This window comes from Oryx dammah, unplaced genomic scaffold (genome assembly GCF_014754425.2).
Source record: "Oryx dammah isolate SB20612 unplaced genomic scaffold, SCBI_Odam_1.1 HiC_scaffold_10, whole genome shotgun sequence".
NCBI lineage: Eukaryota > Metazoa > Chordata > Mammalia > Artiodactyla > Bovidae > Oryx > Oryx dammah.
The window spans coordinates 30,778,234-30,801,774 of NW_024070194.1; the positions used below are offsets into that span (position 1 = coordinate 30,778,234).

Here is a 23,541-nt window from a genome sequence, read left to right on the forward strand (position 1 = left end):
TGCTTCAAATAAAGATTCTGTTTAGTTTATCCAGAGAGAAACTATGCTGAAACAAAGATTGAAGATCCCATGTGCCTCAACCAAGACTCAGCCCAGCCAAATAAACAAAAAATAAATAAATATTTAAAAAGTTGAAAAGGAAAATTTAATTTAAAGTGACCTTAGGTTATTTACAATCACATCAAAATGAATAAAATGCCTAGGCATAAACCTACCTAAAGAGGCAAAAACCTGTACTCCAGAAAACTATAAGACGCTGATGAAAGAAATTAAAGATGACACAAACAGATGGAAAGATCTACAGTGTTCTTGGATTGGAAGGATCAATATTGTTAAAATGACCATACTACCCAAGACAAACTACAGATTCAGTGCCGTTTCTATCAAATTACCAGAGGCATTTTTCACAGAGCTGGAACAAAAACAAATTTTAACTTATATGGAAAAAAAAAAAAAGACCCTGAATAGACAAAACAATCTTGAAGACGAACAGGGGTGGAAGAATTATGCTCCCTGAATTCAGAATATACTCCAAAGCTACAATAATCAAAACAGCGTGGTACTGGCACAAAAACGGACATACACATCAGTGGAACAGGATAGATAGTCCAGAAGCAACCCCCTGCTCTTATGGCCAATTAATCTGCGACAAAGATGGCAAGAATACACAGTGGAGAAAAGACCGCCTCTTCAATAAATGGTGCTGGGAAAACTGGACCACTGTATGTAAAAGAATGAAACTAGAACATTCTCTAACACCACATACAGAAATAAACTCAAAATAGATTAAAGACTTAAACGTAAGACCAGATACTATAAAACCCCTAAAGGAAAACATAGGCAAAACACTCTTTAACATAAATCACAGCAATAGTTTTTTGGGTTGATCTCCTAGAGTAATGCAAACAGAAGCAGAAATACACAAATGGGACCTAAGTCAGCTTAAAAGCTTTTGCAGGGGAAACCATAAACAAAACGAAAAGATAACCTACAGAATGGGAGAAAATGTTTGCAAACAATGCAGTCAGCAACAGATTAATTTCCAAAATACCAAAACAGTTCATACAGCTCAATATCAAGAAAAAAAGAAAAAAACTATTTAACCAAAAAATGGGCAGAAAACCTAAATAGACATTTCTCCAAAAATGACATACAGATGACCAATGGACACATGAAAAGATGTGCCATCACTAATTATTACAGAAATGCAAATCAAAATTACAATGAGGTATCACCTCACACTTGTCAGAATGACCATTATCAAAAAGTCTACAAATAATAAGTGATGGAGAGAGTATAGAGAAAAAGGAACCCTCCTGAAATATTTTTGGGAATATAAACTGGTGCAGCCACTATGGAGAGGTTCCTTTAAAAACTAAAGAGTTACCATACGATCAGGCAATCCCACTCTTGGGCATGTATTCAGAAAAGACAAAAACTCTAATTCCAAAAGGTACATGAACCTCACTGTTCATAGCAGCACTGTTTTCAATAGCCAAGATACAGAAGCAACCTAAAGGTCCATCAACAGATAAATGGATAAAGATATGGTAGGGACTTACCTGGAAGTCCAATAGCTAAGACTCCATGCTCCCAATACAAGGAGCCAGTACACACACACACATCTATCTATCTATCTATCTATCTATCTATATATATATAATGGAATATTACTCAGCCATAAAAAATGAAATAATGCCATTTGCAGTAACATGGATGGACCTAGAGATTAGCACCCTAAGACAGAGAAAGATAAGTATCATATTATTACATCATTTATATGTGAAGTCTAAAAAATTATTATGCAAATAAACCTCCTCTTTATGAAACAAGACTCACAGACATAGAAAACAAATTTATAATTACCAAAGGAGAAGGGGGGATAAATTAGAAGTTTGCAATTAACAGATAAGTTGTTGCTGTTCAGTTGCTAAGTTGTGTCTGGTTCTTTGCAACCCCATGGACTGCAGCACCTCAGGCTTCTCTTGTCCTTCACTATCTCCAGGAGTTTGCGCAGATTCATGTCCATTGAGAAATTGTATCTCAAGATACCCCTCACGCAGAGAATCATCCAACCATCTCATTCTCTGTCATTCCCTTCTCCTCCTGCCCTCAATTTTTCCCAGCATCAAGGTCTTTTCCAATGAGTCGGCTCTTCACATCAGGTGGCCAAAGTATTGGAGCCTCAGATACATAGTGCTATAAACAAGAATCTACTGTATAGCAGAGGAGACTATATTCAACATCTTCTAATAAACTCTAATGGAAAAGAATCTGAAATACATGTATATAACTGAATCACTTTGCTATATACCTGAAACCTTACGTCAAGGTTGTAGATTGTCACCCTGCTTATTTAACTTCTATGCAGAGTACATCATGAGAAACGCTGGACTGGAAGAAGCACAAGCTGGAATCAAGATTGCCGAGAGAAATATCAATAACGTCAGATATGCAGATGACACCACCCTTATGGCAGAAAGTGAAGAGGAACTAAAAAGCCTCTTGATGAAAGTAAATGAGGAGAGTGAAAAAGTTGGCTTAAAGCTCAACATTCAGAAAACGAAGATCATGGCATCCGGTCCCATCACTCCATGGGAAATAGATGGAGAAACAGTGGAAACAGAGTCAGACTTTATTTTGGGGGGCTCCAAAATCACTGCAGATGGTGACTGAAGCCATGAAATTAAAAGACGCTTACTCCCTGGAAGAAAAGTTATGACCAACCTAGACAGCATATTCAAAAGCAGAGACATTACTCTGCCTACTAAGGTCCGTCTAGTCAAGGCTATGGTTTTTCCAGTAGTCATGTATGGTTTTTCCAGTAGTCTCACAGGGAGTTGGACTGTGAAGAAGGCTGAGTGCCGAACAATTAATGCTTTTGAACTGCGGAGTTGGAGAAGACTCTTGAGAGTCCCTTGGACTGCAAGGAGATCCAACCAGACCATTCTGTAGATCAGTCCTGGGATTTCTTTGGAAGGAATGATGCTAAAGCTGAAACTCCAGTACTTTGGCCACTTCATGTGAAGAGTTGACTCACTGGAAAAGACTTTGATGCTGGGAGGGATTGGGGGCAGGAGGAGAAGGGGACGACCGAGGATGAGATGGCTGGATGGCATCACTGACTCGATGGACGCAAGTCTGAATGAACTCCGGGAGTTGGTGATGGACAGGGAGGCCTGGCATGCTGCGATTCATGGGGTCGCAAAGAGTCGGACACGACTAAGCAACTGAACTGAACTGAACACAACACTGTAAATCAACTATACCTCAATAAAAAAGAAAAAATACGTTACTAAAAAATTAAAAATAAAGTGATCTTAGGTTACTAGTGCCTCTAAGAAAAAGGAGGACAAAGAAACAAAAAACAGCACAAATACAAAGCATATATGATATTAGAAATAAAACAAAATATATCAGGAATTAACCTAAGGACCAGAGAAGGCAATGGCAACCCACTCCAGTACTCTTGCCTGGAAAATCCTATGGATGGAGGAGCCTGGTGGGCTGCCGTGTATGGGGTCGCAGAGTCAGACACGATTGAAGCAACGCAGCAGCAGCAACCTAAGGACAGGTGCACAGTGACCTCCAGATTCTGCTGTGAAGATTCAACAAGCTGACACATATAAGACTAAGTGCCAAGCGTTAGACTAAGTTCTCAACAAGTAACAGATATCATCATAGGCCTGGTAAGATCAAATATCCTCAGGCTCAGGTGATGAACACAAACAGCATTGACTGATTAAAACTTTTACCCAGTATTCCTAAATGATCTTTCTAGAAGGCTTCCCATTCTTATGTGTCTCTGTAAAGAAATGCTGCAAATATGTATAAATCGTTACCAAAGAATGTTGCAGGGTTTATTTGGCCTGGGAATTCCCAGACGCCTTTGAAATTTGATGTGAAAAATTCAGAAAATGAGTGTTAAGTGCTGCCATCCTGTGGTTGTTTTGTGTAATTTCCTTTCCTGAAGCTCTGCCTAGTCCTTTGAATTTAATAGCACATTCATTTCCGTAAGTGCCCATTAACACTGCTCAGTGTAAAACCTCCGGCTTAATTACACCAAAATGACACAGTGAGCCATACACCAGGCTAAATAAAAGAGGAAGAGATGCTGCAGTGTATTATCCTTCCCAATGGGTGAACACAGAGACAAGAAAGGCCCACATGGCTTTTTAACACTGAGCCTGGAGCACACTTGGCAAGCCAGTAGCCTCCTTCAGACCTGCAGCCATTTCCACAGCTGGAACTCGGTGGGAAATGTTTCGCACATCAGCTCCAAACTAGTCTGCTCTCAAACACTGCCTTATGGAGAGTAAGAGTCATCAGGCCCAAGCCCCTCACCCTGGCCTTCATTCAAGGCTTCATACATTCTAGATCTTTCATGTTAGATCCTTCAGTCTTTCGTCCAACTACCGAGCAGGATGAATCTCTTACACCTCCAGGAGTTTCTTCTCTCTGGATTGGCTTTCAACTCTTTCCACCCTCCATCTCTAAATGACCTACACACCCTTCTGTGAATACCTAAATTACCTCCTGCCCCTGAAATCTTCCTCAGGAACCCTGGTCAGCCTCCCACACTGCTACATCTTAGCACATGGCTAGTGAAGTCTCTGAATGAAGAGGCCATGGGTTCGTACTATCACTGCTTTCATCATCCTTCCACATCTCTGCTCGAAATGTTGCCCCTCCACTGAGGGACTCAATGCAACCTTCCTTAACATGTACGAACATCTATGGTACCAAGTATGTACTACATATTTACTCAATTTCCTGTCTCCTAGGATGTAAACTCCACGGTGGCAGGGACTTGACTTTGTATACTACTGTACCCCCAGCACCTACAAAGATATTTGGCATACAATGGGCACATAAAAACTTTTTTTTTTTTTCTAAGGAATGGAAAAACTGATTCTGTAGCTTCTTGAACATCATTACAGCTGATACCTCATCCACAAAAGATGTTAGACCACGTAGTCTTCAAGATGCCCACTAGCTCAAAACTTAGTTATGTTCTCAGGGGCCCAAAAAAGACCAGTTGAATTACATGACTTAATTAGGTTTCTGGGAAGATGAACAGATGCAGCTTTAGGCTCATTTCTCCACGCACCCTCCCACCCGCCCCCCAAGTTCAAGCTTCCTGTCTGTGAGGTGTTTGCAGACTACAAATGAGTCCCTGGGCCTCACACACATAAAATGATGCCAGCTGTCACGGCCACACCAGCACTTAAAGAGAGAACTAGGTGGATACTGACAGAGGCTGGAACAATACAATCAGGATAGTAAATCTGAGATGAGGAAGTACAACAGCTTAGAGACCCCAAAACTGTTTTGATCAATAGCATCTTGCCTCCTCATCCAAAAAGTACAATCCTTCCCAGTTCGAAATGGAATGCTACCAGGCAGTAATGGGTGGCTGGGGGTTTTCTCAGAGAAAGAGGAAATAATGTTTAGAAAGCAGCAATGGAAAGCAAGGACTTCACCCTTTAATACCCATCTAAACAACGTGTGGGTCCTTGAAGCAATCATAATGGAAACTAGAATAAACTTGATTTGAATTATAATTAAAGTATTGCATGCCAAATTAGTGAATACAGCTAAAGAAGTATCTAGAAAGAAATGCATATTGAAGGAGAAATTTTTAAACCAAAGAACCAACTTCCATATTAAGAAACAAAACACAGCAAAATAAAGCCATCAAGTAGAAGGAAATAACAAATACAAGAATAAAAGTAAAAAAAAAATACACATACAATAGAATCAACAAAATCTAAAGTTCAATGTTTGAAAAGGAAAATAAAATTTAAAAGTTTCTGAGAATGATGAAAATAAGGTAAAAATAAATATTAAGGATAAAAAAGATCACAGCTATATATGCTTCACTGCTGCTGCTGCTGCTGAGTTGCTTCAGTGTCTGACTCTGTGCGACCCCATAGACGGCAGCCCACCAGGCTCCGCCACCCCTGGGATTCTCCAGGCAAGAACACTGGAATGGGTTGCCATTTCCTTCTCCAATGCATGAAAGTGAAACGTGAAAGTAAAGTCGCTCAGTCGTGTCCGACTCTTCGCGACCCCATGGACGGTAGCCCACCAGGCTCCTCCGTCCATGGGATTTGCCAGGCAAGAGTATTGGAGTGGGGTGCCATTGCCTTCTCACACAAAACATAAAAAAATCTATTCAAATCTATACTAAAAAATGTGAAAGCATAGATGAAATGCTTTGTTTTCCTTGGGCTCCAAAATCACAGCAGATGGTGACTGTAGCTATGAAATTAAGATGCTCACTCCTTGAAAGAAAAGCTATGACCAACCTAGACAGCACACTAAAAAGCAGAGGCATTACTTTGCCTACAAAGGTCCGTATATTCAAAGCTATGGTTTTTCCAGTAGTCATGTATGGATGTGAGTTGGACCATAAAAAAGGCTGAGTGCTGAAGAATTGATTTTGGACTGTGGTGTCAGAAAAGACTTTTAAAGTCCCTTGGACAGCAAGGAGATCAAACCAGTCAATCCTGAATATTCATTGGAAGGACTGATGCTGAAACTAAAGCTCCGATACTTTACCCACCTAATGCGAAGAGCCGACTCACTGGAAAAGACCCTGATGCTGGGAAAGACTGAAGGCAGAAGGGGACAACAGAGGATGAAATGGATGGCATCACCAACTCAATGGACAAGAGTTTGAGCAAACTTAGGAGATAGTAAAAGACAGGGAATCCTGGTGTGCTGCAGTCAATGGGGTCATGAAGAGTCAGACACGACTAACAACAAAATATATGAAATGAACAAATTCCCAGAAAACTAACAAAAATGGTACAAGAAAGTAGAAATCCTGAACAATCTGTGACCATTATAAATTTGAATTATTTAAAATATGTATTCAAGATCTTCTCTTTGTTCTTGGTGTTTTGCTGGTTTATTATAAGGGTACAAGCCTGGATTTCTTTTTATCCTGTTTGAGACGCATTCCCATACCTTTTGGCTCAGTGTTTTTCATCAGTTCTTGGGAAACTACATCCACCAGCTATTCAAATATTGTTCCTCCTGATGATGGTTAATTTTACGTTGTCAACTCAACTAGACTAAGGGACCCCCAGATAGCTGGTAAAACACTGTTTCTAGTTGCGTTTGTGAGGGTGTTCCTGGAAGAGATTAGCATCTGAGTTGGTGAACTGAGTAAAGCAGATGGCCCTCCCAAACATGGATGGTCATCAACCAATTCACTGAGAACAAGAACAGAACAAAAAGGTGAAGGAAGGGCAAATTACTTCTATCTCTGCTTGAGCTGAGACATCCATTTCCTCCTGTCCCTCGGACACTCTGGGTTCTTAGGCTTTCAGTATCAGACTTGGGCCTACATCAGCTGCCCTCAACCCTATTCTCAGGCCTTTGAGTTCAAACTGAATTAACATTATCAGTTTCCCTGGTTCTCCCCCACAGATAGCAGACTGAGGAACTTCCTGGCTTCCACAAATATGTGAGCCATTTCCTATAATAAATTTCCTCTTATCTATATCTATCTATGTACTTGTATGCTAAGTCGCTTCAGTCACATCTGACTCTTTGTGACCCTATAGACTGTAGCCAGCCAGGCTCCTATGCCCATGGGATTATCCAGGCAAGAATACTGGAGTGGGTTGCCATGCCCTCCTCCAGGGGATCTTCCCGATCCTTTGATCCTCCAGAGATCAAACCCGCTGTTTCTTGCACTACAGGCAAATTCTTCACTCCATTCTGAACCACCAGGGAAGCCCCATTCATTGTATCTATAGCTATATGCTATTGCTTCTGTTTCTCTGAAGAGAACTCTCACTAATATCCTTCCTGCTTTCTGGGCTAGACTTATTCCACATCTCCTAACTGCTCTTTCACCTCTTTATCTTTGTTGCATTCTCAATAAATTATTTGGTTAGATCTTCCAGTTCACTAACCCTCTCTTAAACCATGCCTAATCTGCTAATGAGTCAATGCATTTCTTTTAAATTTCAACAAGTTTTTCATTTCTACAAATATCATTATCTGTTCACTTCTGCCATGTCCCCCAAACATGGCACAGATGAAACTGCCTACCTCCAAGAACAGGGACAGCCATACGACCCTGAAAACACCCAGTCTCATCTGATCTCAGAATAGGGACTAGCAATCCTTTTGCATAAATTATCAGATAATAAATATTTGAGAGTTTGTGGGCCACATTAGTCTCTGCCACACACACACACCCCCAAAATTAAAACCCTTTAAAAATGCAAAAATCATTCTTAGCTCTGAGGTCCTATAAAAATAAGCCACAAGCCAGATTTGGTCCCCAGGGTCATGGTTTGCTGACCCCTGCTCTAGAGGTCCCACACTCAACCCAATGCAATGGTCAGTGCATCAGAGGAAAGCTTACAGAGCATTCATGAGGAGTGGGTTGCCATTTCCTTCTCCAGGGGATCTTCCCAACCCAGGAACCCAGATCTCTTGCATTGCAGGCAGATTCTTTACTGTCTGAGACACCAGGGATGTCCTTCATGAGCAAAGGGTTAGGATAAAAGTTCCTCTGGTAATAAGCATGGTCCTCCCAGCCTATACATGGCAGACAGGTGACCCCAAAGACCACAAAGGCCTCAGTGAGGAGTATTTCCACCAATAGAGGCCTGACATAAGAAGATACAGCTCAGAGATTTCAAGTATCTGGCTAAGATCAGTGTGGCTCAGAGGACAAAAGTGTACAGGTCCAGGGACCAGTCCAAAGCAGCCATTTTATAGCAGGGATTGATGGTGTCCCAAGACACAGCACCAGATACTAAGCACAGAGAACTGAGAAATCCCGCCTCTTCCCCTGCAACTAGGATATAAGAGTGCTCCCACAAACCCCACTGCCATTTTCAAAAGACCTGAAGAGGACAGAGGAAACCTGAAAGATTCTTAGCAACCCTGTTTAAATAAAAAAAAAAAAAAACAACCAAGATACCAATAACTGGCAGGTTTATCTACTGAACATATTTTCCAGGTTTCAACATTTAATCAGTAAACCGTCTATCTACTGCCACTGGAAGCTGAAAAACAGAACACATAACTGTTTTACCATGTGAAATGAAACTCAGTTTTAGAAGTGCTCTGTCTATGTGTGTAAGTTAATGTTAGAAATGAATCAGAGTAGCTGGGTTTATAAAAATTGGGGTTTTAGTAGATTTTATGAGAAGTGATGGGAGAACTGGGACTCAACTGAGAATAGGTAAAATGAAATTATCACTATTCACTGATAAAGGGGATTAAAAAAAAAAGTCCACTAATATTCGCTGAGTTCCTACTACATGCCAGGTACCACACCTGTGTCACACCTGGCCTATGTTCAGTAAAATGTTTGTTTTAAGCAGCACTAAATATGAATCAGAGTCAGCAAACCTGGGTTCAGATCTGAGCTCTGCTGCTTACAACACCTTAAGTTAATCACCCAACTTTCCTAAGCTTATCTAATTATGGGCTTCCCTGGTGGGTCAGAGGTTAAAGCATCTGCCTGCAATGTGGGAGACCTGGGTTCGATATCTGGGTTGGGAAGCTCCCCTGGAGAAGGAAATGGCAACCCACTCCAGTATTCTTGCCTGGAGAATCCCATGGATGGAGGAGCCTGGTAGGCTACAGTCCACAGGGTCGCAAAGAGTCAGCAGACTGAGCTACTTAACTTTCACTTTCACTTACCTAATTATAAGCTTTTCTACCTCACTAGTTGAAGTGCACTTTTCTTCAGCTACCCCTCTAAGTTAACAAACTGCTTTAACACAGTTCCTTTATAACCAGAGGACTCAAATCTATCTAAAGCCATGAAGTAAACTTTCAGCTCAATGACTCTCAGGCTTTTAGTACATAATCCACAGAAATGCGCATATACATAACATATATATGGTGTATATATATGTATATATTTGTTTAAAACAAAAATTTTACAAATCAATACTCCTTACTCTATGTGATGGACTATTATTTCCTTATTTTTTCATCCTACTTTTTTAATGCTGGCCAAGACTGTCTAAATTAATTCTGCAAACCGATTAATGGATTCCAACCTCTCCTCTGAAATTCCCTACTTTAGTAGACAAGCACCTGTAACCCCAGGAATATTTAGGATTAAGTACAGAAGTAATCAAGTAAATCAGTCATAGCATTAATATTTTCCAATACATTTTAGAAACTTCTATTTAATTTGGCATTTATAATGCTTTAACATTCTCATGTAACAGATTAATTTTGCAATTCCATTTTAAAACATGAGATGGAGTAACTGATCCAATTCCGTTTAAAAAACATGAGGTGGAGTCTGAACTCATGATTGTAAGTGGATACAGGCAGGCAACAAAATGTAAGCACATATGTAAGCAATATTAAGACTATGATATTTTAAGATTTATGATTAAAATTTAATCTACTAGATTTTAAGAGCTCAGTACTTGAATCCTGTCAAATAACTGAACTGCTTAAGAAAATACCTTGAATTTATAAATGCACACTAGTCGTGCATTTATAAATATCCCCTTAAGATGATTTATTTTTAAATTTACCAACATATATATACCATTTTTGGGTAACCAGGTTTTGGACTTGTCACTCAGACATTATTAAAACAAAAGTATCAATAATTTCGAAACAGTCTCCTGAGTGCCTTAAAGCTGCCCAGAGGACACGACAGCAACTCCCGTTCACTTGGAACTAACAGGGTACTAAGAAGTTGGGCAGAGAAGGCAATGGCACCCTACTCCAGTACTCTCGCCTGGAAAATCCCATGGACAGAGGAGCCTGGTAGGCCACAGTCCATGGGGTCTCGAAGAGTCAGACACGACTGAGCGACTTCACTTTCATGCCTTGGAGAAGGAAATGGCAACCCACTCCAGTGTTCTTCCCTGGAGAATCCCAGGGACCGGGGAGCTTGGTGGGCTGCCGTCTATGGGGTCGCACAGAGTCGGACATGACTGAAGTGACTTAGCAGCAAGAAGTTGGGCAGTGCACGAGGGCGAATGACACGTGGTCCCGCAAAAGGAAGGCTCTGCCGAAGCAGGGAACGATACACCGAACCGGAAAAAGATGGGAATCATCTTTCTTTCCTACTTTAGCGCCTGAAGCCCTTATTTTTAAAAATAAAATATAACTGAAAAGCACGAAGTCAGCCAATGGGAATCACTTCAAAGTCCGCGCCAGCGCCTCAGGCCCAGCTTCGCCCCAGTGACGAGGAAAGCCAGCGCAGAACCCTGGCCCGGGAGAGGGTAAGACCCCTATCGCTGGGTGGGGACACAGGGGGTCCTGGTATCCTGGGGGCGTGGGGCGGGGCCTAGGTCCTGAGATGCCTAGCGCTGCGGAGACTGGGCTCCGCAACAGTTTCTGCCCTGAAGTGTGGCCGCGATCAGTGCGGGGGCCTCCAGCCCGGATCCCACCAAGCTCTGCTGCCTGTAATTTACAGGATGAAAACAAGAGTGAATGAACCAGAAAAGCGCGCCTTTCCAAACCATTTTGCAGCCTGCAGGGCCCGTTCCGGCCGGCGCGTACCAAGCAACCACGCCGCAGCAGAGTCCGGAAAAGGCCGACTTGACGGCGCTCGCGCCCCTCTCCCTGCCTGCGGGCCGTACCACCCCGGGCGACCCCTCCCGAGCAGAGGGATGGTACCGTCCCCGGCCTCTGATTGGCCGACGAGGCGGGGGCGTGGCCTCCGGAGCCTGGTTCCGCGCGCCAGAGCGCGCTCGCCGCAGTGCGAGCCGGACCGGGAGCGAGCGCCATGGTGAGGAGTGGTTGTAGGTTGCGGGCGAGGTGGAGGCCGTGGTTTAGGCCTGGGTTTGGGCTGGAGCGTGGGCCGGGACCAGGGCCTTCCCCGGGGACGGGGCTGGGCAAACGTGAGATAAGCGCTTACTCTGGTGTCTCGGCTCCCTTTTCAGGTGCTGCTGCACGTGCTTTTCGAGCACGCGGTCGGCTACGCGCTTCTGGCGCTGAAGGAGGTGGAGGAGATCAGCCTTCTGCTGCCGCAGGTGGGTGGACATGGTGGGCTAGCCAGCGGCTCCGCAGCCCCTCGGGCCGCGCGGGCCCCAGCGTGCACCGCGCGCTCCCACGTGGCCGGCCGCGCGTTGGGAGGTGCGCTGGGCCTGACAGTTCCAAAGTAGCTGGTCTTTACTTGCATTCGTGATTAGAATTGCGTTAGAAGCATTAAAAAGTAAGCTTCCCAGATTCCACCCCGTACCGATGAAGCGGAACCGAGATTTAGGACCCATGATCTGTGCATTTTTAGTGTTCGGTTGGTCCTAAAAGTGCTGTCAGGTCCAAGAGCTACTGCTGCTTTACAGCGCCCTAGAGGCAAGAGGGAGGGAAGAAAATCACTCATCTTTCTCCCCCAGGTGGAGGAGTGCGTGCTGAACCTGGGCAAATTCCACAACATCGTTCGTCTTGTGGCCTTTTGTCCCTTTTCCTCGTCCCAAGTTGCCTTGGAAAATGCCAACGCTGTGTCTGAAGGTGAGTTGGCCACTAAATATTGTAGAGAGATGAGCGGAGATGTAGTTCTTGCTACTGTTAACCCTTTAACAACCTAGGATGTACGCTTTATTTCTTGTAGGCACTGTAGCAATGATTTTTAAGTGAAATCAGGCTGGGGTTGAGGGGCTGGTATAATGGTAGATCCAATCAAATGTGGTTCTCTGCTAGTTTGTTCAGTTGATTGCAAAGGGCAATTTTGATGCCAAAAGCCTGGAGAAAGTTTTAGTCCCAGAAGGCAGATCTGGTACTAAATACATCCATTGCGCTCCAGGGTGTGTTTCAAGCTTCCAGTAATATATTTTACACTTAGGTTATGGGGACTGAGTTCTGTTCTCCTATGGTTGATGCTGGCTTTGCAGTGATGACTTGAGTCTGTCAATCCCCTGAGTGAGTGTAATCACTGATGTCTCCATGTCTCTGAGCAAAGCCTCTGAGTAAGAGGAGGGCTCTAGGCACAGGCCATCTTAGCATGCTCTGCAAGACCAGTGTAAGATCAGTCTCACTGATCAGCAGTTGAGGTGACAAGATCCCTTTTTACGATTTAAACATCCTTCAGCATGTTAGTGGGAGCTCTGTTCTTTGCCTTGAGGTGTTGTTCATGAGGACCTCCGCCTGCTCTTGGAGACTCACCTGCCACCCAAAAAGAAGAAAGTACTTCTGGGGGTTGGGGACCCCAAGATAGGTGCGGCTATACAAGAGGAGTTAGGGTACAACTGCCAGACTGGAGGTGTCATAGCCGAGATCCTTCGAGGTGAGACAGTTTTGAAATCTGGAGCTGGTGGGGGGCGGGGTGGTTCTGGAAACCTAGCAGGTTGCTTTTTAGAAGCCCTCCTGCTTGTCTGGTGCCTGTGCATGCAGGAACTAGCTCAGAGCCTTTCCTTACTCAGTGTCACCCTCTTCTAGGAGTTCGTCTGCACTTCCACAACCTGGTGAAAGGTCTGACCGATTTGTCTGCTTGTAAAGCGCAACTGGGGCTGGGACACAGCTATTCTCGTGCCAAAGTTAAATTTAATGTGAATCGGGTGGACAATATGATTATCCAGTCCATTAGCCTCCTGGACCAGCTGGATAAGGATATCAATACCTTCTCCATGCGTGTCAGGTAAAGTGCAGGGGTGACCTGAGAAACAAGGTCTTGGGTCTGTGGGTTAGCTAATTTTGAATCCTGAAATCAGGACTGGTAGAGCTGGACCTCCTGATGCTTACCACAGGCTGTGTTCTTACACTGACTGTATAGAAAGAGGAGGCAGAGTAAACCCACCCCATATACACCTCAGCCCAGGAAGGCCCTTTACCTGGTCTGTATTGTGAATGGGGAGACATGGAGGTTTTTGGATCTGATTTGTTCCAGTTTCCTCCAGGCATAAAGTAGATGTGGAGAGGGCTGAGTGTAGCTTTGAGGCATGGCAGCTGGGCAAGGGAGTGATTGTGTTCTTTGCAGGGAGTGGTATGGGTATCACTTTCCTGAGCTGGTAAAGATCATCAATGACAATGCTACGTACTGCCGCCTTGCTCAGTTCATTGGAAACCGGAAGGAGCTTAATGAAGAAAAGTTGGAGAAGCTGGAGGAGCTGACAATGGATGCAGCCAAGGCTAAGGCTATTTTGGATGCCTCGCGGTCTTCCATGGGTCAGTACAGAGCCTAGCAGTGAAAATAAGGTATGGAGCTCTAAATATTGGGCTTCTGCATTCACACTTGATGTTCTTTAGGCATGGACATATCAGCCATTGACTTGATAAACATCGAGAGCTTCTCCAGTCGTGTGGTGTCTTTGTCAGAGTACCGCCAAAGTCTACACACTTACCTGCGATCCAAGATGAGCCAAGTAGCCCCCAGCCTGTCTGCCCTAATTGGGGAAGCGGTGCGTCATGGGAAACCAAAAGATGGGTTATGGGATTACCATGTATATTCATCATATTGTTGTTGTATTTCATGACCTATCATATCTTCCCTGGTTGAACTTGATGGGGAGGAGGTTGAAGCAAGTTATGCAATTGGTACATTGGCAATTCCAGCTTCTTTGACTCTTTAACTCTTTCTCTAGGTAGGTGCACGTCTCATTGCTCACGCTGGCAGTCTCACCAATCTGGCCAAGTATCCAGCATCCACAGTGCAGATCCTTGGGGCTGAAAAGGCCCTGTTCAGGTACCAGTGAGGGCACCTGCTCACACTCAGGTGCCACTTCTGGTGCCCACTTGCTTGTTTGGGGATCACAGTGATGGTTGACCAGGGCTCCCTGACCTATACAGGCCTCTGCTATGGGGGTGATGGCCAGTCCTGGTGTCTGAGTGATTCCCTGGGCCCAGCAAAGGGACCAAGTTTCCAGGTCAGCGACATTGGATGCCTTCCCTCTGCCTCTGGGAGCGGTGGGTTGGCATGAGGTGGGGTAGAAACCCAACCTGGCCTGAGGCTCACTCTGGAAACTGCGGGGAAAGGGAAGGGAGGCACTGCCTTAGCTAACACTGTTGAAATTTCTGATCTTAAAAGTCTCTGCTGAATATTCTTCTCCCAGAGCCTTGAAGACAAGGGGTAACACCCCAAAGTATGGACTCATTTTCCACTCTACCTTCATTGGTCGAGCAGCTGCCAAGAACAAAGGTCGCATCTCCCGATACCTGGCAAACAAATGCAGTATTGCCTCACGAATCGATTGCTTCTCTGGTATGAGTGGGGGAGTGGGCAGTTGGGAGGGTGGGGAGGCTGACTACCCTAACAGCTTCTACAATGATGGCAGTATTTTTCGTCAACAGCAGTTCACCTAGTGAGTGTTGATACTTTGGGTCTGAGTAAAGCTGAGGGTAGAGGGAATACTGGAGGTTGAACTAATAGTTTGTCCTTCTAGGGGCTGATGTGCTTTGTTTACTTATATAAACACATCCAGAGGTGCCCACCAGTGTTTTTGGGGAGAAGCTTCGAGAACAAGTTGAGGAGCGGCTGTCCTTCTATGAGACTGGAGAGATTCCCCGAAAGAATCTGGATGTCATGAAGGAGGCAATGGTTCAGGTCAGTTTGGGTCAGGTCGGGTGGAGTAGAATAAGAGCTGGCTGTTGGAAGTGATGAACTGTCTTAACCTGACCATGTAGAGTGGAGGCAAAAAACTGATTTAATGAGCCTGATCCAACAAAACCATGAGAGAGACCTGGGGAACCAGAAGTCTTCAAGCTTTTTCAGCATCTTTCTTTGGCCAGGCAGAGGAAGCGGCTGCTGAGATCACTAGGAAGCTCGAGAAACAGGAGAAGAAACGCTTGAAGAAGGAAAAGAAAAGGCTGGCTGCAATTGCCCTGGCTTCTTCAGAAAATAGCAGTGCCCCGGAGGAGTGTGAGGTCAGTAGTAAACTGTCAGCCCTCAGCCCTAGGTAAAGATCTTAGGTTGTAGGACAGAAAGCAGCAGAACAGAGAATATAGCATCTCAAGTCAGGGTCTAGAGTACATGCTTTTAGATTGAAATAAAGACTTGAAAGTCTCGAAATCTACCTCTTGATTCTATAGGAAGGAGATAGGTGCTGAGAGAACTTGAATATTCAAGAGCCCAGAGAGCTGGTTTGTAGCAACACCTATTCATTCCCTGGGCAAGTGTGTTCTGCCTCTGCTGCCTTCCAGGAGTTCTTAACCAGGGTAGTGCAGACTGCTCTGCTTGTTCTCAGATATATCTAGAGATGACAGCATCTCATACTGGGAACGAGGAACAGGGAGGGCTCCAATGTGCTGCTATGGTCGAATCAGTCTCCCTAGGATTGTCAGCAGTGCCGGTGTCTCAGGGTCCCCTCTGGAACTTGGCATCATGATTCTTTTTTGTGACCAGCATGGTGAGGTTTTTCTGTAAATTCCCTAAGGATAATTGTGTGTTCTACCATTTAAGTGATGGGGGGCAGGACGGGTTACCTTTGATTTGACATGGATTTCCAAAGCTAGAGCCATTCCATTAAAAATCATCCCAGAAACACTGGGCAGTTTTAATGCCATTTTCACTAGTCTTTGTTCCCTGAGTACTTAACAGCTGGACTTCTAACACGAGTATGTGTACATAAAACAGATGACACTACTTCATGCCCATTTTCCCCTTTCTGCCATCAGGAGACAAGTGAAAAACCCAAAAAGAAGAAAAAGCAAAAGCCCCAGGAGGCTCTTCAGGAGAATGGAGTGGAAGACCCATCTGTCTCTTTTTCCAAACCCAAGAAAAAGAAATCTTTTTCCAAGGAAGAGCTAGTTAGTAGTGATCTTGAAGAGACAGCTGGTACTGGAAGTCTTCCCAAGAGGAAGAAATCTTTTCCCAAAGAGGAACCAGCTACTGACCCTGATGGGTCAGAAAACAAAAGGGTCCCCAAGAAAAAGCGGAAATTGTCTTCCAAGGAGGAGCCACTCAGCAGTGGACCTGAAGAGGCTGCTGCCAGCAAGAGCAGCGGCTCCAAGAAAAAGAAGAAGCTCCGAAAGCTATCTCAGGAAAGTTAGAATGGACATCTTCCTAGTGGGGCATAACTTAACAGAGGCATTCCCCATCCCATCCCCTAAAGCCCAATAAAAATAAAAACAAATTCACAAGAGTCATACCATGTTTTATTGGATACCTTAACATGGGTGTGGGTGGGACCTATGGGTTGGACAGGGCACCAATGACAGCCTCAGTGAAGTCTTGGCAGGTGGCATAACCACCCATGTCAGAAGTTCGAACCTGTAGGGGAGAATTGTTATCATCTCTGTGGCCTGGGCCCCATCCCTAACCCCCCACCACCTAACTGTTCCCTAAGGAAGCCAGCTCCCGACAACCTAGGCTCTGCCCAGAAGGTTTATGGTCTAGAGGTATAGGGCTCTTCTCTGGTCCACAGTACTGAAGGGAGGTGTATGGTCCTTGTGAGGTTGGAGGGAATAAAGGGCTCTAGCCCCCATAGGGGTGCAGGTGGCCGATGACAGACTTGATGAAGTCGGTTGTGGTGCTGTAGCCGCCCATGTCTCGAGTCCGTACCTACAGCCACCACCGGCAATAACCGTGGTGAAGAAGAGAAGAGAGCCCATGAAGGTGAGGGGCAGGGCAGTGTGATGGAAATGGAATCCAAAGAGGGTGACAAGGCCAGGAAAACAAGATGCGATGCAGCAGAGATGCAAGGCGGCAGCCAGGTTTGGAAAAGCACAAACCTGTGTTCTGTCTTCTGAGGGCCAGAGCCACTGTTCCTGCTCTGCTGCAGCCTCAGCAGGTTAAGCTCAGCATGAGTGAGATGGGAAATGCAAGTCAGACGGAAGGAAGATACCTAACTGCAAGGGAGTGGCAGATAAGGATAGGCTTCCAGGTGTGGAGAAAGTGGTGCCTCATCCTGTCAGCTATCTCCCTCTGCTCCTCCATCTCCCCCCATGCTAGATAGGAAGCTACAAGATCTGCCAGTGGATGGAAGAGGAAATAGCAGATGGGAAACTAGGAGGCAAAGATGATCAAGAGAATGAGACAGCGAAGAGAAGAGAAATGAACAGCCCTGACAGGATTTGGGGAAGAGCAGAGGCTCTGGGGACCTGGAGGGAAAGGAGGCCCCAACTCAGGTTCCCAGAAATTAGTGCCAAGACCCTAAATCCCACAGCCTTTCTAAACTCACCTTGCCAACTTTAATCACCTTCTTCACTGCCTCTGCAATCATGTTGGAGTGATGCTCAAGACTGCCAATGTGGACAGAAACTAAATTACCCCCATGTCATCTTCCTGATTTCCCCCACCCATGCTCCCCAAACCACCCAGCCACCATCCTAGCCTGGCAGTGACCTACTTGAGATGCCGCAACATGTTGGAAGCTGACAGCAGCATGGCTGTGGGGTTGGCTATATTCCTGCCCACTGCCTGGGCAAATGGATGCCGGGCACCCTGTGGAGAGATGAGCAGGCCAGAGTCACTAGCAGCAGACATTCTGCAGAATCTGAGGTCAGGGAAGGGTATTACATGAGAGGTCAGGCCAGGAACACTGAGAAGATGCAAGGGTTGGGGGGACAAGAGCAGGCCACGGGGATGCACTGGAGGAGAGCTGTCGGGGATATGCAGTCAGATGAAGGGCACACACAAGTGGGCTGAGGGAGGAGGTCCCTCACTCACCGTCTCAAACACTGCGTACTCTGCACTGTAGCTCTCACCAGGGACCACACCAGCTCCCCCAACCAGGCCGGCAGCCAGATTGTCAATAATGTTCCCATAGAGATTGGGCATCACCAGCACATCAAACTGGTAAGGATTCTGCACCAGCTGGGGGCATGGAGAAAAGACATGAATCCAAGCCCTTACCTTGCTTCTCACTGAGAACAGAGACACTGGGAGTGCCTTACCTGCATGCAGCAGTTGTCTATGATCATCTTCTCAAACTTGATCTTGGGATACAGTTCAGCAACTTCCTCACAGCACTGCAGGAACAACCCATCCCCCAGTTTCCTGTTCATGGGCCAAAGGGAACAGATTCAGCTGGGAGAGTGCTGGGGGCTACCTTCCCAGGACCCTACCCCATGCAAAGTTATGTCCCTCACATGATATTGGCCTTGTGGACAGCCGTGACCTTGCCCCGCCCCTTCTTAGTGGCATAGTCAAAGGCGAACTTTGCAATCCGCTGTGATTTGGTTCGAGTGACAATCTTCAAGCACTCAATCACACCCCTCGCACTCTGCATAAGAGAGAAGCAGCTGGGTGACACTGGAAAGAAGCGAAGAAGGAGCTAGGCCTCTCTCCCCTCTTCACACCTGCTCCCCACAGTTGCTAGGACCTCACCTCGTGTTCCAGAGAACTGTACTCCCCTTCTGTCTGCTCTCGAATAATCACCAAATCTAGATTGTTGTGCCGAGTCTTGTACCCAGGAAGTGACTTCACGTGGACTACATTGGCAAACAAGTCCAACTTCCGCCTGGGGATAGGGCAGAGCCATAAACGCTGTGCCTGGTGCCCGGTGCCCCACTCACCAATAGCCTCCCATCACCTACCTCAGCCTCATATCATAGGACGCTAGCTCCCCTTTATATTCCATTGGGGTGTGGATCTTTCCTGCATAAACAAAGTAGAGATTGGGAGGAGAGAATCAAGCACAGGTCAAGTTCAAGGAAACCTGGAGTGGTGTCCCCTCGGTGACATAATGCAACCCAGACTCCCACCTCACACTCCCAAATAAGTGACCCTTAAATGTCTCTGGAGGCAAGGGGCAAAGGAGAATAATGTAGTTTAAACCAGAAACATTGTGTCCACTGTTTCATTTCTAGTCACCAGATGTATGCTGAAACTTCAAAATGACCTAAGAGAACAGAAAAAAATTTTCTCATGTTCTCAAAGGGCCTGGATTAAATAGGTTGAGAAACAACTTAGATCTGTGACCCTTCTTGACGTTTCTGTGTGTACATATGTGACATCTTTTCAGCCAACACATATCATGTGCCAGGCACTACGAATACCAACCAAATAACAACACAAACTCCTGTCTTCAAGGGGCAAACAATGCACTGGGAGAAGAAAGTTAATAGGAAGGACATGATAAATACCATGGGAGAGGTATTACCAACGTGCACAGGAGCACAGAGAAGAAAGGGATGTACAGAGGGATCTGGCAATACCAGGAAGTATCACAGAACATCTGGCACTTCAGCCAGACCTTAGTTTGCGTGAGTGTACCAGGTTGAATAGTGATCCCCAAAATGATAGGTCCATGTTTTAACCCCCAGAACCTGTAAATGTGACCTTATTTGTTAAGACAGTGTCTACAGAGATAGTAAGTAAAGGATCTTGAGATGGATTCCCACTGGATCTTTGTAGGTTCTAAACCCAGTAACAAGTCCTTATACAAGAAAAGAAGGAGAAACAGATACACAGACACAGAGTGGAGAAAACCATATCAAGACAGAGGCAGAGACTGAAGTGACACATCTACAAGTCAAGAAACACTGAGGAATGCCAGTAGCTCCCAGGAGCCACCAGAGAAGCTGGAAGAGGCTAGGGAAGATTCCCCTCGAGTCTTTAGATGAAGCTCTGCCAACACCTTAATTTTGGGATTCTGCCTCCAGAACTGGAAAGAATAAAATTTCTATTATTTTAAGCCACCAAGTTTATAGTAATGTGTGGCAGCATTCAGAAACTAATACAGTGAGTAAGGAAGATTCTGACAGGAGGAACCAAAAGGAGCCAAAAGGAGAACACTGTGGGCAGAAGGAACAGATGAAGTCAAGACAGTATACATTATCTGGAAACTAACACAATCTGGAGTGACCAAAGAACAGAACACATGTTGCATAAACAAAGGCAGAAAAACTCATAACGAACTTACTTTCCTACCCTACGGCTGGGACTGGCAAAGTCATGGTGGTCTTTCCAAGAGAAGAGCTGTAAAGGATGGACTGCAGGGGCAGAACTGAACGCCAAAAAGTCTAATGAGGCAGTTACAGTAGGAAAGCAGAAGGAAAGACAGAAAAGAAGCAGCTAGAAATGGCATTTCTGAGACACAATTAACAAGACTTGATGACCAATTCCCTAGAGAAGGAAATGGCAACCCACTTCAGTATTCTTGCCTGGAAAATTCCATGGACAGAAGAGCCTGGCGACCTACAGTCCAAGCAGAGTCTGACGGGACTGAGCACGATGACCCCCGACGGAGCCCCACGACAGACTACAAATTCATAAAGCCTTCCTGCATAGAGCATGAGGCACATGATCCCTTACCTCCTGGGTTTCCAACTGGGTTCCCACTGATGGTTACCAATCAGTGGTGAGAACTCAGAAGAGTTAATGTGTCGGCGTGTGCTGAGGGAAGCTTAATGAGCATTTATTCGGCACACATACCAATGATGGCCACTTTGTTCTCCTTCATGGAACTCAGCACCTGCTCCAGCTTCTCCTCAGATGCCATATTCTGCACCTCGCTCAGGTGATGCTCCTGGAACTCCACTGGGACAGAGGCAGCCTTCAAGAACAGTGCCAAACATCGCAGGATCAGAACTGAGTAAGTCCTTTCCGACTCGAGCAATCGTCCCTGTCACGCCCCAGGCCACTAACCTTGAACACCTCCTTGACAGCGTGCATCAGCTCAGGCCCCACGCCGTCTCCTGGCAGCATAGTCACGGGAAAGGCGCCCTCCACCCTGACGTCCTCGCCCTGCGAGCAGGGGCAGCAGAGCTAGAGCTGGGGCGAGGAAAGGGGTTCCGGGGCGGGGTGGAGGGCATGGCCAGGAGAGAGATGTCAGGGGCCTGGGCGAGACCGGAGCCGGGCCTGCGCTTACCTGGGTCCGCGAGGAGGCTTGCGCCGCGGTTGAGGTACACAGGCTCCTCCATGCTCCGGGATTCGGAGCGGCGACGAGTGCCTGCAACAGATACACAAGCCTTTTAAGTCGGACCTGGGCGCCTCAGGCCCCGAGTACTTCTGTGAGCCCGGTACAAACCCCCCGCCCTCCCGCCTGCCCTTGGGTGTCCCGGGCCTCACTCGGGTCAGCCAGCGGACACGGCTGAGGGCAGCCATGTCATCTGCAGGAAGTCGCGGAGAAGTGACGCCGGAAACTGGAGCGGCCCGGGGCCCCTATTTCCGGCCCGGCAGGGATGTTGGGCGGTACCCCTTATTTCCTCCAACCAAAACAGCTAACCCGGTGGTTTTCCTCCGCTGGCATCCTCTTGGGCTCACCTCTTCCGGTACCTCCTGATGCGGCAGAGAGCTGCTTTGTCTATTGCTTTACTTTCAGTCACCGTATTTATGTTGAAACTTGAAAATAACATTAAAGGCGAATATGAGGTTTCATTTCTATCAAACGGGGACCTAAGTTTAATAGCAAGTTGAAAAACAATACTGGAGAATATGTCTTATATGTTTTTGTGTCCTCGTATTTGTTATTCTTTTCATCAATTCTCACTGAACAGTCGTGTGTCCGACACTGAAGTCGTTAATGAACACCACACAATGCATAGAAGAAGGTGTGTGTGCGCCTGGCTTCTTCAGTCTCCGAGCCTGCGCGGTTATTAATCTGTATTAATCAAGTTTCCTCGTTGTTTTTTCCTAGGTGATCTTATTCTTTGCTCTGACCTTTGTTTTCTAATAGTGTGGCCCAGGATTGAACTCCCCTGAGCAGGTTAGTAATTAGAGACAAATTATCTCAACCTAGCGTGACCCTAAAAGGAAAATTCAGACCGATTTTCTAAATTTCAGTCACATGCCTAAAGCACCTGACCCAAGTGGACATGGAGCACTTGTTAAAAATGCAGGCTTACAGTCACTCCAGACTTGCTGAATCCAAATCTCAGGATTGGGTCCCCAGAAAGCATATTCAACAGGCTCCTTCAGATGATACACACAAATTTAAGAACCACTAACTAGGTTGTCTGTGATTTATGTACCTAATCCTTCCAAAAACGTGCAAGGCGTTCTCCCAGTCCAAGGGAAAGAATGCAGGGGTTCCAATCTTGGGGACCAAGAACAGGCTTTGTGCCTCTTCTTAGCATTCCTTTAGGCAGGGCATTCTCTACTGTTGTGAGGTGAAAAGATTTAAATTAGAAAATAAATGTGTAAGAAACTTGAACACATGAAAAGTTCTGTGTCAATAAAAGGCTGTTAATAACACAGCTAATTGATATTATAATTGATAATATAATTATCAATGTTAATGTGACAAACTCCTCCATCTGCAGAATCAAAACCAGAGAACAGGACCATCTTGCCTTCATAGACTCCCTAGTATCAAGTTACACACTGCTCTTGCCATTTGCCACCATTTTTTTTTCTTCCAAACATTGCTCTTTCTAGTAGAGAAAAAGTGGGAGATTTACAATTTCTCAAAGCTATGTTTTCCGTTACTTTAGGAAATTGAGGGCGGGAAAGGAGATGTGCCATCTTAGTCTAATCTCTGATAATCTAATTTTCATCCCAGAAAATATTAATTTCCTTGAGGGCAACTACATTATTTCCATACCTAAATTCTGCACAAATCTGAGCCCAGTCTGACAAACAACATCTGCTCATGAGATCAAGCTGTGTGGCTGTCAAAAGAGTGAAAGGAATTGATGAATAGTACCAAGTGACTCAGGCCAAGGAAATGTGATCATCACTGTTCCAGGTCATTGTATTCTGGTGAGTTT

At 45.5% G+C, this 23,541-nt stretch overlaps 2 protein-coding genes, 1 long non-coding RNA gene and 5 other non-coding genes across 10 annotated transcripts; 6 read left to right on the forward strand and 2 right to left on the reverse strand.

Annotated features, from left to right (window-relative positions):
• Nucleotides 1-11,059: 11,059 nt before the first annotated feature.
• On the reverse strand, nt 11,060-12,150 carry LOC120868870. The gene is made up of 2 exons (XR_005722331.1): nt 11,876-12,150; nt 11,060-11,418 (listed from the first exon to the last, which is right to left on the reverse strand). It is a non-coding gene; the product is annotated as an uncharacterized LOC120868870 (long non-coding RNA).
• On the forward strand, nt 11,671-17,030 carry NOP56 (NOP56 ribonucleoprotein). The gene is made up of 12 exons (XM_040247789.1): nt 11,671-11,746; nt 11,901-11,990; nt 12,354-12,468; nt 13,079-13,240; nt 13,393-13,591; nt 13,931-14,118; nt 14,200-14,351; nt 14,535-14,635; nt 15,003-15,151; nt 15,372-15,493; nt 15,679-15,813; nt 16,564-17,030. The coding sequence occupies exons 1-12, from the start codon at nt 11,744-11,746 to the stop codon at nt 16,936-16,938; spliced, it is 1,791 nt and encodes a 596-aa protein (XP_040103723.1). The 5' UTR covers nt 11,671-11,743; the 3' UTR covers nt 16,939-17,030.
• On the forward strand, nt 12,843-12,914 carry LOC120869611. Its single transcript, XR_005722581.1, has one exon. It is a non-coding gene; the product is annotated as a small nucleolar RNA SNORD110 (small nucleolar RNA).
• LOC120869599 lies at nt 13,679-13,814 on the forward strand. Its single transcript, XR_005722570.1, has one exon. It is a non-coding gene; the product is annotated as a small nucleolar RNA SNORA51 (small nucleolar RNA).
• On the forward strand, nt 14,699-14,784 carry LOC120869608. Its single transcript, XR_005722578.1, has one exon. It is a non-coding gene; the product is annotated as a small nucleolar RNA SNORD86 (small nucleolar RNA).
• On the forward strand, nt 15,210-15,280 carry LOC120869663. Its single transcript, XR_005722627.1, has one exon. It is a non-coding gene; the product is annotated as a small nucleolar RNA SNORD56 (small nucleolar RNA).
• LOC120869662 lies at nt 15,539-15,609 on the forward strand. The gene has a single exon (XR_005722626.1). It is a non-coding gene; the product is annotated as a small nucleolar RNA SNORD57 (small nucleolar RNA).
• IDH3B (isocitrate dehydrogenase (NAD(+)) 3 non-catalytic subunit beta) lies at nt 17,022-22,005 on the reverse strand. 3 transcript variants are annotated; one of them, XR_005722330.1, is made up of 13 exons: nt 21,902-22,005; nt 21,702-21,782; nt 21,479-21,577; nt 21,266-21,386; nt 19,426-19,486; nt 19,217-19,349; nt 18,979-19,112; nt 18,784-18,886; nt 18,557-18,703; nt 18,237-18,331; nt 18,069-18,129; nt 17,254-17,449; nt 17,028-17,158 (listed from the first exon to the last, which is right to left on the reverse strand). XR_005722330.1 is itself a non-coding variant. In XM_040247791.1 (12 exons), exons 1-12 carry the CDS (start codon nt 21,935-21,937, stop codon nt 17,078-17,080), a joined length of 1,152 nt encoding a protein of 383 aa, XP_040103725.1. In that variant the 5' UTR covers nt 21,938-22,004; the 3' UTR covers nt 17,022-17,077. The 3 variants fall into 3 exon arrangements, 2 of the variants coding, with proteins under 2 accessions (XP_040103725.1, XP_040103724.1); XM_040247791.1 differs by lacking the exon at nt 17,254-17,449 and having other exon boundaries at nt 17,022-17,158; nt 21,902-22,004; XM_040247790.1 differs by having other exon boundaries at nt 17,028-17,449.
• Nucleotides 22,006-23,541: the final 1,536 nt, after the last annotated feature.

Coding starts and splice junctions, on each gene's coding strand:
- NOP56 (XM_040247789.1), top strand. Junction 12,469..13,078: donor TGCCAACGCTGTGTCTGAAG/GTGAGTTGGCCA, acceptor CTTTGCCTTGAG/GTGTTGTTCATGAGGACCTC. Junction 14,352..14,534: donor CTGCCCTAATTGGGGAAGCG/GTGCGTCATGGG, acceptor CTCTTTCTCTAG/GTAGGTGCACGTCTCATTGC.
- IDH3B (XM_040247790.1), bottom strand. CDS start 21,937: ATGGCTGCCCTCAGCCGTGTCCGCTGGCTGACCCGA. Junction 21,387..21,478: donor CTGTCAAGGAGGTGTTCAAG/GTTAGTGGCCTG, acceptor CTGTTCTTGAAG/GCTGCCTCTGTCCCAGTGGA. Junction 19,113..19,216: donor ACAGTTCTCTGGAACACGAG/GTGAGGTCCTAG, acceptor TCTCTTATGCAG/AGTGCGAGGGGTGTGATTGA.